The sequence below is a fragment of the Thunnus maccoyii genome, chromosome 6 (genome assembly GCF_910596095.1).
Source record: "Thunnus maccoyii chromosome 6, fThuMac1.1, whole genome shotgun sequence".
NCBI lineage: Eukaryota > Metazoa > Chordata > Actinopteri > Scombriformes > Scombridae > Thunnus > Thunnus maccoyii.
Genome location: NC_056538.1, coordinates 11,579,336 through 11,595,634, shown reverse-complemented (window position 1 = coordinate 11,595,634; position 16,299 = coordinate 11,579,336). Strand labels below are relative to the sequence as shown.

General features: G+C 38.0%; 1 protein-coding gene across 1 annotated transcript in view; it reads right to left on the bottom strand.

Annotated features, from left to right (window-relative positions):
- Positions 1-232: 232 nt before the first annotated feature.
- pcp4b (Purkinje cell protein 4b) overlaps positions 233-16,299 on the bottom strand; it is a 39,532-nt gene continuing 23,465 nt past the window's right edge. The window contains exons 2-3 of the mRNA XM_042414778.1: positions 15,882-15,933; positions 233-986 (exon numbers count right to left, since the gene is read on the bottom strand). Coding sequence (XP_042270712.1) covers positions 856-986; positions 15,882-15,933 — 183 coding nt within the window. The 3' untranslated portion in view covers positions 233-855. The remainder of the gene's footprint in view (positions 987-15,881; positions 15,934-16,299) is intronic.

Below are 16,299 nucleotides of genomic sequence, written 5' to 3'. Positions count from 1 at the left end.
TCAGTCAGTCAGTTAGCCCAGCTCTACATTGAGAAGGTTATCAAGCTGAGAAAGGAAAAGATTCAGCCAAGGTCATTCTGAAGTGGTTTCTATTTATAACTTCTGTCATCAGAATACATCAGTAGCACTGTTATCTCTGCAGAGTGTATATTAATTCAATATATCACATATACATACAGCTCCAGGTATTTGTGAATGTTGGTATTAACATGCACCGTACACATGTTCCACACAGAGTCTTTATTTATTCAATGTACACTGATACACAGCTTGATAGTACCATGCAGGCGAGACAAATGCCTCTGGGTGAAATAATCTGTTAGGATGGGATACAGGCTAAGTTTCCTAAAAACAATCTTCACTCTAACATCACTTTTGCTCCATCTACTCACAAAATACAGGTGTTTTTTTTGTTTGTTTGTTTGTTTGTTTTGGAAACATAGTCCTGAGCAGTACAGAAAGGGATGGTGCAGGTGTAACTCTATGAGGCTGGGATAAGTACAAAAACATATTCTAACACAAACACCAGCTAGACTTCATGATATATGGGACAAATATGGCAGGACAGAAACCATATCTTTACAACTCGTTCAGTAACTCATTTATTGACACAGCAGTCAAATAATAATAATAATAATAATAGTTGTAATTATAATAATAGGATACATAATGAAAATTCACAGACTTGTCATATGATTAACAGGCTATTGCATTCTCTCTCCCCCAAACCCCATCACAACCCCTGGAGTTCCAACAGGTATGAATTTGTTTACATGCAAATGTCACACCATTGTCACTGTGCCATTGTTTCGACCTGCCATCTCTACACACAGTGGCAGAGCGACATGGCGCTCACTAGGACTTCTCATCACGCTTCTTCTTCTGGAACTTCCTGAACTGGGACTGGATGGCGACGGCCGCCTTCTCAGTCTCCGGGTTCTCCATGTCGATGTCGAAGTCCTCTGGGACGTCCGCCTTGGACGCACCTGGAAGGAAAAGGAAATGTTGGATGTGACTCACAGCAGTGTGCAAAGACTGTAGAGATTCACGTGGTCAAGTCAGGTGAATTGACTGTTCACTAAACCCCTCCCCAATCAATCCCGTGTAGATGAGCAACCGTGACAAGGCATGGCAGGCATGTTGAAGCGGTATTCATGGTGCTCTAGTAGCCATGCTCCGAGTTTGGAGGGTGCATTTTTTTAGCCTAACCAAAATCAAAAGCAAAAGTGCAAGGAATGGATTAACTGCCGACTGGCTGACTAGATTACTACCTACAGTAAGTATAAGTGTTACTCATAAGGAGACAAGGGACACAACAGTGTCTAACATTGTTTTGTTGTGGGGTTAGAGGTCACGGTAAAAAAAAGCCGCGTTCAAGACTAGTACATTCACATTTCCCTACTGTGCAGATGCTATTCATGGACGCTATCAGAGTTTAGGCTAATGTTAGTGGCTCTGTCCTGTTCGGATTTGGAGAAGTTCACTTTCCAGCAACCCCAGTCTTTTCTCTTGTAACATTAACAGTGAAAACATACTGTTTAAAAATATGAACGTGTACCCCATATATGTTAAGCAGCTGAAATTTAACTTTTTGCCAGTTTATATGCAGCTTTAACCTCATTCTTTTAGTATGATATATGTAACCATCATGTGCTTATTAAAGACCCAATTTATAAGATTCTTGTTTCAAAACAAATCAGCTGGAAACTCTGATTTGTTGGAAACTTAAAAATTCAGCCAGAGACAATGTTTTCAACTGGCTCATGGGAAACTTTTAGTGCTTAATTAGCTTCCTAGTTACTGCTGATAATATCCCTGCAGATGTCATTTCAGATGGTTTAACACATTCTCACTACCTCTGTCTAAAATTAAGGACCCACTGTTTCAAAAATTACTAAGAATTTCAAATGGTAAATCTGTCACCATTATCATTATAAACTGCAAATGTGCCATATGAAAGCAAAAATCTTGACACACATAGGGGAGGGGGTGCTTCACAAATTGTCAGTTGTCTCCTAGAGCTTAGTTGGCAGTGAATATTAAAATAACAAGTCATGTTTAAAAGTATGCACCTGCAGGAAGAAAAGGCACCTTCAAATATAAGTGATTTCTGTTTGTAGAGCAATGGTCAAGGCCAAGGACTTCATGTAGTACAATATTTTTCCACTGTATACAAGGGTCTTAAATGACACTAACTCCAATTTCATGAACTTGCAAGTGCTCATTCACAGCTACTTTCAGAAAACTAATCTCTAAGCTAACTAATCTCGACATCAATTCTGTCACAGTAAACCACCAGCGTTTAATTTTTGGGTTGGAAATCTGTAATATAATGTGGTGTGAAACAGTAAAACATCCACTAGCTTTTCTTCTTAACTCCATCCCTCATTATAATAGTGGAGCAGAGCTCTGAGCAGTTGTTGCTAAGGTCAAAGGGCACAGAATAAATTGGACTTCAGTTTTTAATCCTCTCTGGAGCTTAGCCAACGCTGACCAAGAGGTCATGACTATAATCCCAATAAAAAAACAATACAAGTTGGATTCTACAAGCAGTAGATAAGAAGAGTATTTTATCTTCTGGTCAATGAAGTCCTAAAGAGTGTAGAAGTAAAAGTACAGAAGAATATCTACTCTATTAAACAAGAGAATTTACCTTTAGAGTTAATATAAGTTACAATTTCTTCATGTGATAACTGGATCATATATGTTAAATTGTTAAATTCTATATAAATATAAAATATACAGTGTATGGTTGCAAATACATACACTGTAATATGTAACAATATGTCAAATTCATGTATTCTGAGTCTGTGGCTCCTTACATACATAACGTAGAAAATCAGACTAAACAATATGTGTATTTCTGTAAAGGACCAGTGTGTAGGATTAAGTGGCATCTAGCGGTGAGGTTCGCACTGAATACCACCCCCTCCCCTTCCAAACGTGTAGGAGAACCTACGGTGGCTCACAAAAAACCTGAAAGGCCCTCTCTAGAGCCAGTGTTTGGTTTGTCCACTTTTGGCTACTGTAGAAACATAGCGGTGCAACATGGCGGGCTCTGTGGAAGAGGACCCACTCCCTATGTAGATATTAAGGGCTCGTTCTAAAGTAACAAAAAAACGATTGTCATTTTCAGGTTATTATACACTAATTAAAACATACTTATGAATATTATATTCCATTTCTGCCAAGCCTGTTCCTCTAGATGCCACAAAATTCTACACACTGCACCTTTAAGTAATATTTCTGAATAAGGGGGAGTGCAAGTATTATTTGTCCAAATAATGAACATTTCATGACTAATTCAACTTTATACTAACATGTTTTTCACATTCATAACCACTAAATCAACTTGTCAAATGGTTATATACATGAAAAAAATAGCAGTACAACTAAAGGATCAAGCCAAACACACCAATCAGTCATGGTGTTGGTTAATTTTTTATTGATTAAAAATGTGTCATCGGCTGTTAATTATTCTCTGAAGTACAGAAATATGTAGCTGAAATGAGAGCAACACAAGCTGTAGGCTATAATGAAGCAGGGATATTCAGGACTTTGAGAGGCCATGACAGGTTAACATTTACTCAAGCAGGTTTCACTGTGGCTCAAACGTCTGTCAGAGACAGTTTATGCCACCAAGAATCACAATCAGGAAAAATGACCCATCCACATGTTACTTTGTAATTGTTGAACTGATTCTGTGATATATAATTAATGCTTTAATAACACATATCAATCCACATTGACCATCTGAAGATCAATAAGGTAAGAAATAGTAAGTAAATAACAGCGGTGGAAGAAGTATTCAGATCCTTAAGTAAAAGTACCAATACAGCAATGTAAAAATACTCCATCACAAGTAAAATGCATGAAAAAATCCTATTCAAGTAAAAGTACATAAATATTATCAGCTTGATGTAGTTAAAGTATTGCAATAAAAGTAGTGTTTTGGTCCATCTGACTGATATATTATTATATATGACATCATTAGATTATTAATGCTGAAGCATCAGTGTGTAAGCAGCATGTTACTGTTGTAGCTGCTGGAGGTGGAGCTAATTTCAACTACTTTATATACAGTTAGCTAGTTTAGTCCAGTGGTTCCCAACCTAGGGGTCGGGCCTCTCCAAAGGGTCACCAGATAAATCTGAGGGGTCGTGAGATGATAAATGGGAGAGGAAAGAAGAAAAAACACAAATCTGTTTTCAGTTTTTGGAGTCTAATCTTTGATTTTTGGTGAAATATTGGATCATTTGAACATTTATTGAAATGAAACCATGTGAGAAGTTTAGAGGAAAAAATCACTGTTTGGTGGAGCTGTTAAAACTCAGACATCTGAAATGAAACCCCAACTACACACTGCTTTTTGTAAGACGTCAAAAGCCAAAAAGGTTGGAAACCACTGGTTTCATCTTTAACTATGTGTTGTATTTTAAAAGCTTGTTATATTATCCATTGTGTCAATTCTTCATCTGAAAAGTAACTAAAGCTGTCAGACAAATGTAGTAGAGTAGAAAGTCCAATATTTACCTCTGAAATGTAGTGGAGTATAAAGTAGCATCAAATGGAAATAATCAAGTAAACTACAAGTACCTCAAAAATGTACTTAAGTACAGAACTTGAGTAAATGTACTTTCCACCACTGGTAAATAAGAAGTTTAAAACCAACCAATGGCTGTTTTTACCTTTTTATCTTTCATAGTGACTAATAGTTTCTCTCCTAAGCTGAGCATGCCTTTCAACACTCCTGCAATAGATCAATCTGCTCGAGAGCCTACTATAGAGAAACATGCATGACAGACAGCGAGGGAGAGAGAGAAGAGTACCAAAAGCAGAAAAGCAGAAAAGCAGAAAGGCAACTCATGTATTGACTGTGCAGCTAATCCTTGGGTTCCCTTGGGGCTGAGCTTGAGTACCTCTCTCTTGCTGTTCAAGGAGGAAACACTAACTGCTGTGTCAAGCCGAGCTTTGAATCCTGCATTAATTGATATTGAATTTTCCGCCGCTCTAATGCCTGCTGTTTTCATCCCGGCAGCATTAGCTATTGAGCTATTGTGCCCTCCACCGTGTCAATGCCAGACATGTTCATAATCTTTGTAGTACAAGCTGGTGACATTTAAAAAAAAAAAAAAAAAAAGATGTCTGGATTGTCAGACTGAAGAGTGAAGTGCCTTCAGGTGCTGGAAACAATATTGTGATTGTGACTACAGAGCACATGCGACGCTGAAAAAAGTTTTTGACATTTATGTCAAGGAATTGACTATTTATAGCAAATGGTTGAGATCTAATATTCAAAGATTTATTTGTGACATACTCATATTTTCAATTTGTGCAGTGAAAAGCGGGGATGGCAAACTCTAGAGCAGTATGGTTCCCAAAGTGGGTAAAAAATGTCATTCTTTTGTGTATTTTTGATATCATTTCACCATGTTCAAATGAGGTGACATTATGTATTATGTTACATTTTCAGATATATTACGACAGAAAAAGTAAAAACACCTCAGTTAATGTTGTCCACGTTTTCTGGTTTTCATAGTAAAGCAACACGTTCTGTGGCTTGTGAGTGTTTCAGGTACTCAGCAGTAAGGAGGGCTTCCATGACAAAATAGTTCTTATGAAGGGGTGCTATGAGAACCACTGCTCTAGAGGATGTGCTAAAAGGCTAATGTTCATTAACAAGAATTAGAATAAGTGTGAAAAATAATGATTAGAAAAAAGAATGTACAAATATATTTAATATAAGTATCAAAATGTTAGAGTGTGCATTGTCAGTATTGGACAAATGAAAAATATACATATTTTAGGCAAAAATATGACTGAATCATTAAAAAAAAAATGTACACACTCAGAGACAGAAGCTCTGGACATATTTCATCATCCTAATGGTCTGATAGAAGAAGCTTTTTCTCTCTGTGTGTTGTATTTGTGGATGTACAGAGATGTTTGTTTGCATGAGCGTAGAAGCTGGAACTGTTCACTTCTGGGGTGTTGAGGCTCCTTCAAAGTCCTACTAGATGCTGGTTCTGCACCTTCTGGTGTAAAGACCAGTTTGTGATATCACATTAGGATGCTTTTCACAGCACCAGAGTAGAGGGTCTGTGGGTGTCCCTGAGAGATTTGAATTTTCGAAGGTGTTGCCTCGTCTCTCTAACTGACACGTCTGTGTGTGTGGACAATGTCAGTTTCTTTGTGATGTAGACAGTCAGTGAGAGGATGTTGGTCTTGATCCCGCATTATAGCCATAAAGAAGATCCGTCTCTAAGCCACCTTTGCTTTTTTACACTGAACCAAACAAAGCCGCCATAATGCCGCCCCGTGTTTTCTTTTACATAGCGTGCCAGTATTCCAGATTCAGAGGCGTGTCGTGTGACACAACAGCGTCAGCTCCCTGTCCCACCTTGCTGGCTGTCCCTTTTACACAGACGTTGATCCCGCTCTGTGACTATCTCTGTAGCCGGCTTATTTTGCAACTGTCACAAATGTATTACGCCCAGTTTAATATTTCAGAGGAATCAGATTTATTTGTGTAAAAGAACCATATCATCATCTTGATAGAGGCTTTAAGGCCTGAGAGAAGATTGTCATCAGTTTTTATAAGACAGGAGGCAGTGGCTGGATGTGACAATGACGTATCATTTTCCTCAGGTTGAGGATTCATCTCTTCCCCGACACACACACACACACACACACACACACACACACACACACACACACACACACACACACAAACAGATTACCAAACCTATTACCTCTGGCAGCACTTTCAGTGTCCCCATCTTCACCTAATGGGAGTGTAATATCTGCTGTCAGAGTGCCATTTTGGATCATCTTGTCTTTGTATTCAGTGAGGAAGAGAGAGATGAATTTATTTATGGTGTTGTTTTGTGGTACAGTATCTGCTGAGATCGAAGTCTTAATGCCACAAGGTCTGAGGCCCAAGAAGATTTATTTTCTTCAGACATGACTTTCCTGCATGTTGTTGCCAACTTTATCCACAGTTTAGATGGAATGGGTTCATAAGTGACATGATAAGATCATCCTTGGTTGGCTGTCTTTCAAAATGTTTTAAAAGCTGCTCTGAAGCCCAGTGAAAGCTGGGACGTCTTATTGATTTCACTGCTTAAAACCAGTTGAGCCATGAGAGGGATTTGTTGAAGCAGGGGACGAGACGCATTAAAGAAGGACTTTTAGACCTTGAGACAAGAGAGACAGATCATGGAAAGTAGAGTGTAAGTCTGTTTTAAGGGTGTAATGTTTTACACAATATATGGACATCTATAGTATTTGGGCTTAAGATGCTGCAGTGTGTGATGTATTATTGGTAACTGAGACAAACGCTACACATTTTCACCTCATAATGAATAAAGCAGCACCGTTGCTTCAGAGACACAATTTCCCCAATTCACAAATATGCAAATGGTATTTTTTGAAATACTGTGTTTATGTTCTGTCTTTTCAAAAATATCTGTTTTAGTTGTTTGCATTGTAATTATTCACTCACTCGCCATTTCATTAGGTACACCTGTGTAATCTACTACAATCCAATACAACAGCTCAGCCATAAATTCTACATTTATGAAGCTTATACATTTTCAGTTTTTGTTGACATTGTCAGAAAGGTGATAATTCTACTTTATGTTTATTATTGCGGTCATAGTGGGTGGTGGTGTACTGGAGTGCATTATATTGAAAGGTGTTCCTAATATTCCTCCTCATGTATGTTACTGGAGTGGACAAAATATTAGGAACACCATTCAATATAATGCACTCCAGTACACCACCACCACCCACCTCGACCTCAATAATAAACATGAAGGAGAATCTTCGCCTTTCTGACAAAATCTGCAAAAACTGAAAATGTATTTATGAAAATAAGTTGTTGTATTGGATTGCATTGATTGCACAGGTGTACCTAATAAAGTGGCCGGTGAGAGTATGTGGCAGAAATAAAGTATAAACCTGTGGTGACATTGAAACACTGGACCGCTCATGACAGCTCCTTGACTGTTGCTGAGGTAGACCTGCATGAAATGGATGAATGTGAAGAAATGTGAAATTTAGCTTTAAAATTGTGACATATTGCTTCAAGTTTGACAATCATTTAAGTTATTAGGTAAAAATACAAAATATTTTGTGGTTAAAGCTGTGCAAATGTGATAATTGGTTGCTTTTCACAGTTTTGTGAGAGTTTGATGTCATAAATGAATGCGTAAAATTGAAAATTATCAGATGAAGTAAGCCGCTTCAAAACCTGTGGTGGGTATTTGTAATGTTTGGCATTTTATTTACTAAACACTTAATATATTAAGAGATTGAATAGCGAGCTTTGATTGTGAATGAAAAGTGTGAATACAACATCAAAATGAAAATAATTATTAGTTGCTGCTGCCCTAATTGCTTTTCATAATATGAAAAAATTGAGATGCATTACATTGCATTTCTTTTCAGTGAGTCCTCTGTTCATTTATAAGTACACTCTATTTGTGTTTCAAAGTAGACAGATCTCATGGCAGAAGTCCCTTTGCATTGCAAAGTTTGCATGATTTTTTTCTTTAAGACAAACCCAGCACTCCAAATTAAATTGCAATCAGTGTTTTGGGCTCGCCAGTTAACAAACTAATAATGTTACTTCTGTTAACAAGCTTATAAAAAATGTTTTTATAAGCTTGCAGCCACATTTCAAAACCACTGGCATATTAAAGAGGTGAATGTGAATGACAATGAAAATAAACAATAAAGGTAAGTGCATTCTGGCATGAAAGACATGACCTGCGTTACGTGGCGAGAGCAGCGTCTGCAGCACTCAACTCTGCAAATGAATCTCCACACAAAAAGGACAAAACATGCATTCTATAGCAGATGGACTGACCTCCAAGTTTAATACTTTAGATGTACTGTATGTGTGGTTGAAAATGGCCATTTCATCTTTTTTTTTATTTAAATTCAAAGGGATGCTTCAATTTCACAAAAAGGAACAAAAAGTACAAACCACCTTATGTAGTACAGGATTGTTCATGTATGTTATTGTTTGGTGCTATGACAGCAGCCGAGTTTGACAAATCATCATGATTTAGTGTCTAGGACTTTGGTACCAAGCAGTTACTATAGCACTTTATTTCTATATTTTACACAAAAAGACAGACTGTGTTTTTTTTTGTTTGTTTTGTTTTGTGTACCTTGTTGTTACACTACATCTCAAAGACATCTGCTGCCTTACACATTTGATACACATATGTCAGGTGAAAAGTAGCTGTTACCCTTCAAAGCTGAAGAATCAGAGCTCTAAGGCATTGCGCATGTTTTCAGAGGGTACATGAGTGTTTGAGCACGTGCACATGCAAACCTACATCTATGGTGTGTAAGTAGAATGCATGTGCATGTTTAAGTGGGTAGGAGTGTGTGTGTGTGTGTGCAAATGAGCTGCCAGTGTTTGTTTCTAGTTGAAAGTCAGTTTTTGAAAGTCAAGAAAACATCAACGATCCCTAAGGCCTTGAAACACCAAAGGGGCAGCAAAGCGTGAGAGAGACCATAGCAATCAATACGCAAATACACATGAAGGACCACCTCTGCATTGATTTGTGCTGTGCGCTTAGGTTTTCAATGTGTGTCAACTTTTACTTTGCTTTGGGGAGGAAGTGTCTGTGTAGTGTCTGTGTAACCTACTTGGATGTGGTGGCACATTTGAAAAAAAAAACCCCAAAAAAACAGATAATGTGGGATGTTCAAAGACCTGCTGAGGAAATTATAGTTTCAGCTCTTTCTAGCATCGACAGCTTCTGAAACAGTGAAAACGGTGTGCATTTACTAACAATATCTGACAGAATAAGATGAATTCATCATGGCTATAATTGAGTACAGTAAAGCTAATTAAAAAGTGCGCAGAAAATGGGTCATCTTCACTTTGAGCGCTTGTTGCAAGCTAATTATAAAAGGATGACTTTGATCTCTAAGGTGAGCCAATTTGCAATTACGCCTGTGCCTCTTTGAAGCGAGGGGGGAGGTGCTGTTGGCGAAGCAGATTTCACATTGTTCTTTAAAGGGGACCTTTAATGCTTTTCCTTATTTTCAATCATATATATATAATGTCACAATGTCTAATGTTCATATTAAACATGGCCACAGTGCCAAATAATTTGGTAAACGTATGTAGAAGTAATCGATGTAAGCAAAAAGCACCGGCTTCAGACTGCTCTGAAGGCTCAGTTTCCAACTGTTTTTTCTACTTTCAGCCTGAGTCGACATCGGCTTGTGACGGATTTCTTTATATGGTCATCTGCTCCACACACAGTGCACAAGTTCACTGCTCCACTCCACTAACATTATGGCATTTTTCCACTGTTTTGGGGGTTGTCACACTGAGCCATGACTTGAGTTGAGCTGGCACGTTGAGAGTGTTTTTCCATCACACAGCAGGAGGTGCCTGGTGGAGGTGTGCTGGTCATCCACAGCTCTTCATCAAACATCATCATCACTGTGGCTGTTTCTGCTTGTACTATTCCTCCCTGCATTATTTCTAACTGATCCGCTGAACAAAGAGCTCCAAATAGCTCCATGTCGTGTTATGTTGATTATTTTTTAACACCGCTAACGAAGCTCTGCTAATTCAGTGAGGAACATGTTTGCATCGGCGGCAACTTGACATGACTCTGATATGGCTTCTGGAAAGCTGGCCAATAAGAACAGAGTAGGCTCATTGGGAGGGGGGGTTTAAAAAGACAGGAGCCAAGACTGCATGTTAGAGACAGAGGCTGAACTGAGGGGCTGCAAGAAGAACCAGTATAAGATAAATAAGTTTTATTAAGAGTTTTTTGAACTATGAATCATGCAAAGCTACTCTAGTGGAGTCCCAGAATAAAACTATAGAGCTGTAAATGAGCATAATAGGTCCTCTTTAGTTATACTCTACAAACGTAACATTTATATGAAGAAAGGAGCAGTTTTTATCTGTAATGTCCTGCATAAATGAGCGGATGATTTTTTTCCCCATACGATAGTATTATAAGGATTACCAAGTGCTATCCTTCAGTGTTTCTGTTAGTGTGGTTTGTTTGTACAGTATGATGTTAAGCTGTAGTAAGCCTGTACTGCCCCAGCTGTTGCAGTGACGGGGACAGTCTGTGTTGTTATTGGACTCATATGGTCAGTGAACATATGGAGCATATGGCCCAAATACACAACATCTGGACTCTAACCATGTTGTCCAATGTCACAGAAGATGACTAACAGGCTTTTTAGGAGCAGAGGATGGAGCTTGTGAGGGTGCTTCAATCAGTAGTGGAAATTAACAAAGTACATTAACGTATGTTCTATATTCAAGTACAGTTTTCAGGTATTTGCTTTTATTCTATTACACTGCAGTTTGAAATATTATATTTTTTATTTGATAGCTATAGCTCTTACACTGTAAAAAAAGTAAATCTGCATACAGTACAATGTGTGGTAAAATTTCAAACATCATTTTACATACTTTTCACATTTTTGAAGAATATTATTGAGTGTCTATAATTGCGCAGTTGATGTACAGTTAATGGCTGTTTTTAGATGTTTCTGCCATTAATTTATAAATTCTATAATTCCTCAAAGCAGTCAATCTGTCTTTAACAAATGAGATCAACACTTGTCATGCACATGAATTTATTTTTTTCACAACGATTTGGGAGTAAAAACACACCAAGAAATTTATGTTACATTCAAATTTCATAATGAAAAACAACCCCTACAGATTCTGAATTTTAGATATGCATCATATAGCTTATAGCCTGTGGCTTATAAAATATGATGCATTGTTAAAAATACCCAACATTGTATACTGTAATTTATTTAATCAAGGTTAGTATTCAAGTAATGGCAGGATGTAAGTTAAGTTCTCCCAGCTACACAGATGGTGCTGAAGCCGAAGCCGCTGGTGGCTCCACCCATCAACGGATGCTTCAGCTGGGTTTAGAATACTCTTTCAGTATTAACGTTGACCGAAAATGGCCCTGTTCACCAGTAACAGCAGATTATCCAAAGTGAATCCCAGTTGTCTCCGATGAAAGCTTGTAAAACTACCCGGTGTAAAAATAGTAACTATTTGTTTGTGCGCTCTAGAGTTCATATAGTGGGGGAGGAGTCATGCTAGTAACCCCTCTACCTCATCGAGCCACCATTTCAGGCCCACCCAAAAACTCCTTAACACAGAAATGATGAAAAATAGTTTAATGCTCAAACTTACAATTCAGTACCACATAGTTCAGTCTTTTCATGTTTTCAGCAATTACTTTTTATCATGTATAATATGTTTAAAAATAAATCTCTGATTTTACTTTATACAGACTTTAAGTTCAGTTAAGTTAAGTTAAGTCAAGTTAAGGTACTGTCAGTAAAACACAACAGCACTTCCTGCATGTTTCTCAAATTGAAAGCCTGACAGGTTTTAGGATTATACACATTGAGTCACCTTTTTCTTTCTACACTTGAGGTGAATAAAGGCCCTGACTACTATTTGAGAATTTACAGTAAAGTAGTAAAATTAAGTCCACCGCAACCAGCTATAACATGTGAGTGTTTCTGATACATGAATGGATCACTAATAATAATCAAAACAATTTAACACATATAATAACACCATAAAATAATTTATAAAATAATTTAGATATGTTTTGATGTTTTTGCACTTTTTCTCATATAATTTTTTGAATGCAGTGCATTAACTTGTAAGAGAGTATTTTTACACTGTGTTATTACCACTTTAACTTAATAAATGGATCTTCCACCACTGATTTTAACATACAAAGCAACCTGTTTTCTTTATTTCTCGCTTATTTTCTTTCTTTTATCATCAAGAATAAACATCATCACAACAGCACTGATGGTCCCCAGACATCTCTAGCACAGTTTGTATTGTTTGTCTTGAGGTAAACATGATGCAGTGGAGTGGGAAAAAAGTTTGATTCAACTGCATCCACTTGATAAATATTCAGTCTTGCACAGTTATCTTTACAATAAACATTTCCATACTCCAGTTCCCCCGTTACTGCTGTTATCAGGTAAGCAGCCTCTGCTGCATCACTGAGGTCCGTCACAGTTGCAAGTACGGTTCAAAATGAGTCCTGCTTCCAGCGGATATGAATATTTCTCTCTCTCTCTGGCTGTCCTTGAGCCTGTGAGAGATTGTCACTAAAGACTGTGTTCTGCTGTTTGCTGGGGGTATGCAGAGTGGGCAAGAGTCAATAACAGCGTCACTCCCTCCTCGCCCACTCTAAGAGCTCTCTATGTCTCTACGTATTGAGAGACACGCTTCAGACACACCGGTAAAGCACTTTTTCCAGGAATCAAATTAATTGTCAAGGTCAGACAACCAAGGACTCTCTTGTTGGGTGTGTGTGTGTGTGTGTGTGTGTGTGTGTGTGTGTGTGTGTGTACCACAGCTTTTCCTTCACTTTCTCTTCTTATTAAGTGAATAGAAAGGTAGACCTGAACCCTAAAGGCAGTGAAAAATTAGTCTCCTGCAACATGGCGTTTCACTGCGGCCGACTGCTTCATTTAATCTGGATCCCATTTAATTGTAGTTGGTGAATAATGTTGCTGAACGGTGACTCTGTTTAATAGAGCAATTTATTTTTTTCAAACAGGCTCAGTGGCAGCCTCCACCTGGTTTAAAGCTTCCTTCAATCACAAATTATGTGGCATTAATTCTAACATGCTTTCCCAGCAGGTTATTGGCTGTTTAAAACACATCTGAATCTAAGATAGAGGATATTTTATTGCTATTTGAGATGGACTGTTTAAGAAATTAGAAAATGAAGAGAATGAATAGGATGATGAGATCATTTAAAATTGATTTGATTCTTTTAGACTTTTATAACTTTATCCCCTGCTTTATTACACTTTTGTTCTCTTATATCTATTTTAGAAGTCACAGCTGCCTGTCTGACATTTGGGAGGGCCAACTGTTTTTGACCTCTTCAGATTGAGAGTCTGTAGAGTTGTTGTTATTCACCTCTGTGCTCAAGGTTGTGTAATTCTTAAAACTTTGTATTTGACTGTTTTAATAAATACACTGTTAGCTGCATGGTCATTTGAATATCACCTATCCCTGAATACAAACATACTTCAACAAGTTTTATACGGTGAATCCAAATAAAATTGAAAAATGAGTTCAGAATCTGTCTAATACAAAGTTGAGGATGGCCCAGTAAAGTTTGGTTTTGCTTTGCACTGATGATGATAGTTCATGGTCTTTTGCTTGTGGAAGAAGAAAATATTGAGCAGGGGGGTAAACACTGGGAAAAAATGCATTAAATGGGTAAAATTATTGATTCACTGGGCTGAGTCAATGTCAGACAGCTGTCTCTTACAATACTCTGATGTTGATTTTACATGCTGAGTTAGCTACAAAACAGCTGATGAAGGGCCAACAGTGATGGATCCATAAAGAATCATCAGAGGGGAAATACAGCATCAGCAAAAGCTCAGTTTTGGATAAATGGGAACGTGTGACTCTGTTACTGTCATTTAAAGTGACTCTGTGTAGAAATGCACCAACTGTAGCAGCACCATTACACTCCAAAATCACTTTTAAATTAAGTCTTTTTACATCAATATTTCTACACATCAGGTAAGACATTTGATGTTTAAGTTAGTTTCTAATCAATCACATTTCTATGAAAAATCTGTAAGTTTGTCAAGGATTTAATTTCATGCTTGCACTACTCTGACTAATTAAACCTCTTTCCATGCGGTAATTATCCACACACTTATTGAATAAAGTGCAAAGTACACTGATGATTATTTTATAAAATATTTCTCCATCACTCTTCGTGCTTCCATCTCCAACAGTGATGTGATGCTGAGTCAGGGCGACACACCAAATCACTGCCATGATTTAGAGGAGGTGAAAGCACAGGAGATATTAGTTTTCTTGTTGAGGCCTTTATTTGCTGTGCTGTGATAGGTTTAATGACAGAAAGCTCAACAATAAACATGATTTGTAATGCACTTGGTGCATGGAGCCGATCTTTATTTCCCCCAGGACTGAACGGATACAGGCAGCCTGTCTTTGCTCAGGGAGGCAATCATCAGAGACTTGGATTTACGCAAGCTGATGGTCATCTCAGTTTTGTCTCCTGGTGTCTGTATTATTTTACCCAGTTGAGTCAGGACATTAAAGCTGAGAGCAAGCCTTGTTAAGAAAACTGTAACTGCAGCACATACCCTGTGAAACAAACTTTATTAGCAACGTTGATTTGCCATCATGTGCTAAAGATTCCCACAGTAAGCAGTATTTTTATTTTGAACAAACCTCAGTATAAATGGCACAGCTCCCAAGCTCATGCACTCATGCAACACAGTCATGACTTGAGGGTACAGTGTATGACAGAGATGCAGAAAACTGATCAAAATGACAAATTAACTCATTCAAATTCTTGTTATGAAATTAGCTCTATGTCATGTCGTTGATGACATGACACACTGAACTCTTGAGAGACAGAGATAGGATCTGACACAAAGCCTTGAGGTCAGGTACTCTCTGCGTGTGTGTGTGTGTGTGTGTGTGTGTGTGTGTGTGTGTTTCCGATGGCAGCTGTCCTTCAGCCCCTGTTACTGTCAGTCATGCCTTTTAAAGCTCATGTACTGTAAACTCTGGTCCACTTACCCTCTCACCCTCTGTTTGCTGCAGTCATTCTCTGCCTTTTTTCTGTCTCCCTCAACATCAGTTTTCCAGCTTTTTTTTTTTTTTATTGAAAAATTGTTCAAAAGTTTAAAATGCTTGTTCTGTTTCCTGCTTCATTTTGGACTTCTTTTTTTGATGGGTGTCTTGAACACAACATTGTTGATTTGAAAGTAAATCATCATGTACTTCATGCAAACACAGATTTTCAGATTTTTTTTCTTACCTTGTCCTCCAGATGTCTTGTTGTTGCCAGCAGTTGCTCCAGATCCTTGTCTCTGCAACACAAAAATTACAACACACAAAAAAAGTGAATTTGTTTTTCTTTTTTCTTTTTGCACAGTTAATTTTCTTCCAGCTGAAATCCACAAGACAGTGGACGATGATCCTGTCATCATACCCATGAAAGCCGACTTACATGCAACTGCTCTGTGCCCTTTACTAATTAAGTCTTGTCCTCATGATTGTTCTGACATTTACTGGGGGCTGAGCTGCCACCTAATCTGCTAGCACGCTCTGCAAAGCCTCCACTCTGGAGTATTTTAGCCTGTGGGGTCCCCTTGTTGTGACCAAATGAGCCGGACAGAGGAGACCCTGCACATTGTGACAGTAAAAAAAGACCTACAGACAAAATGTGTACAGTA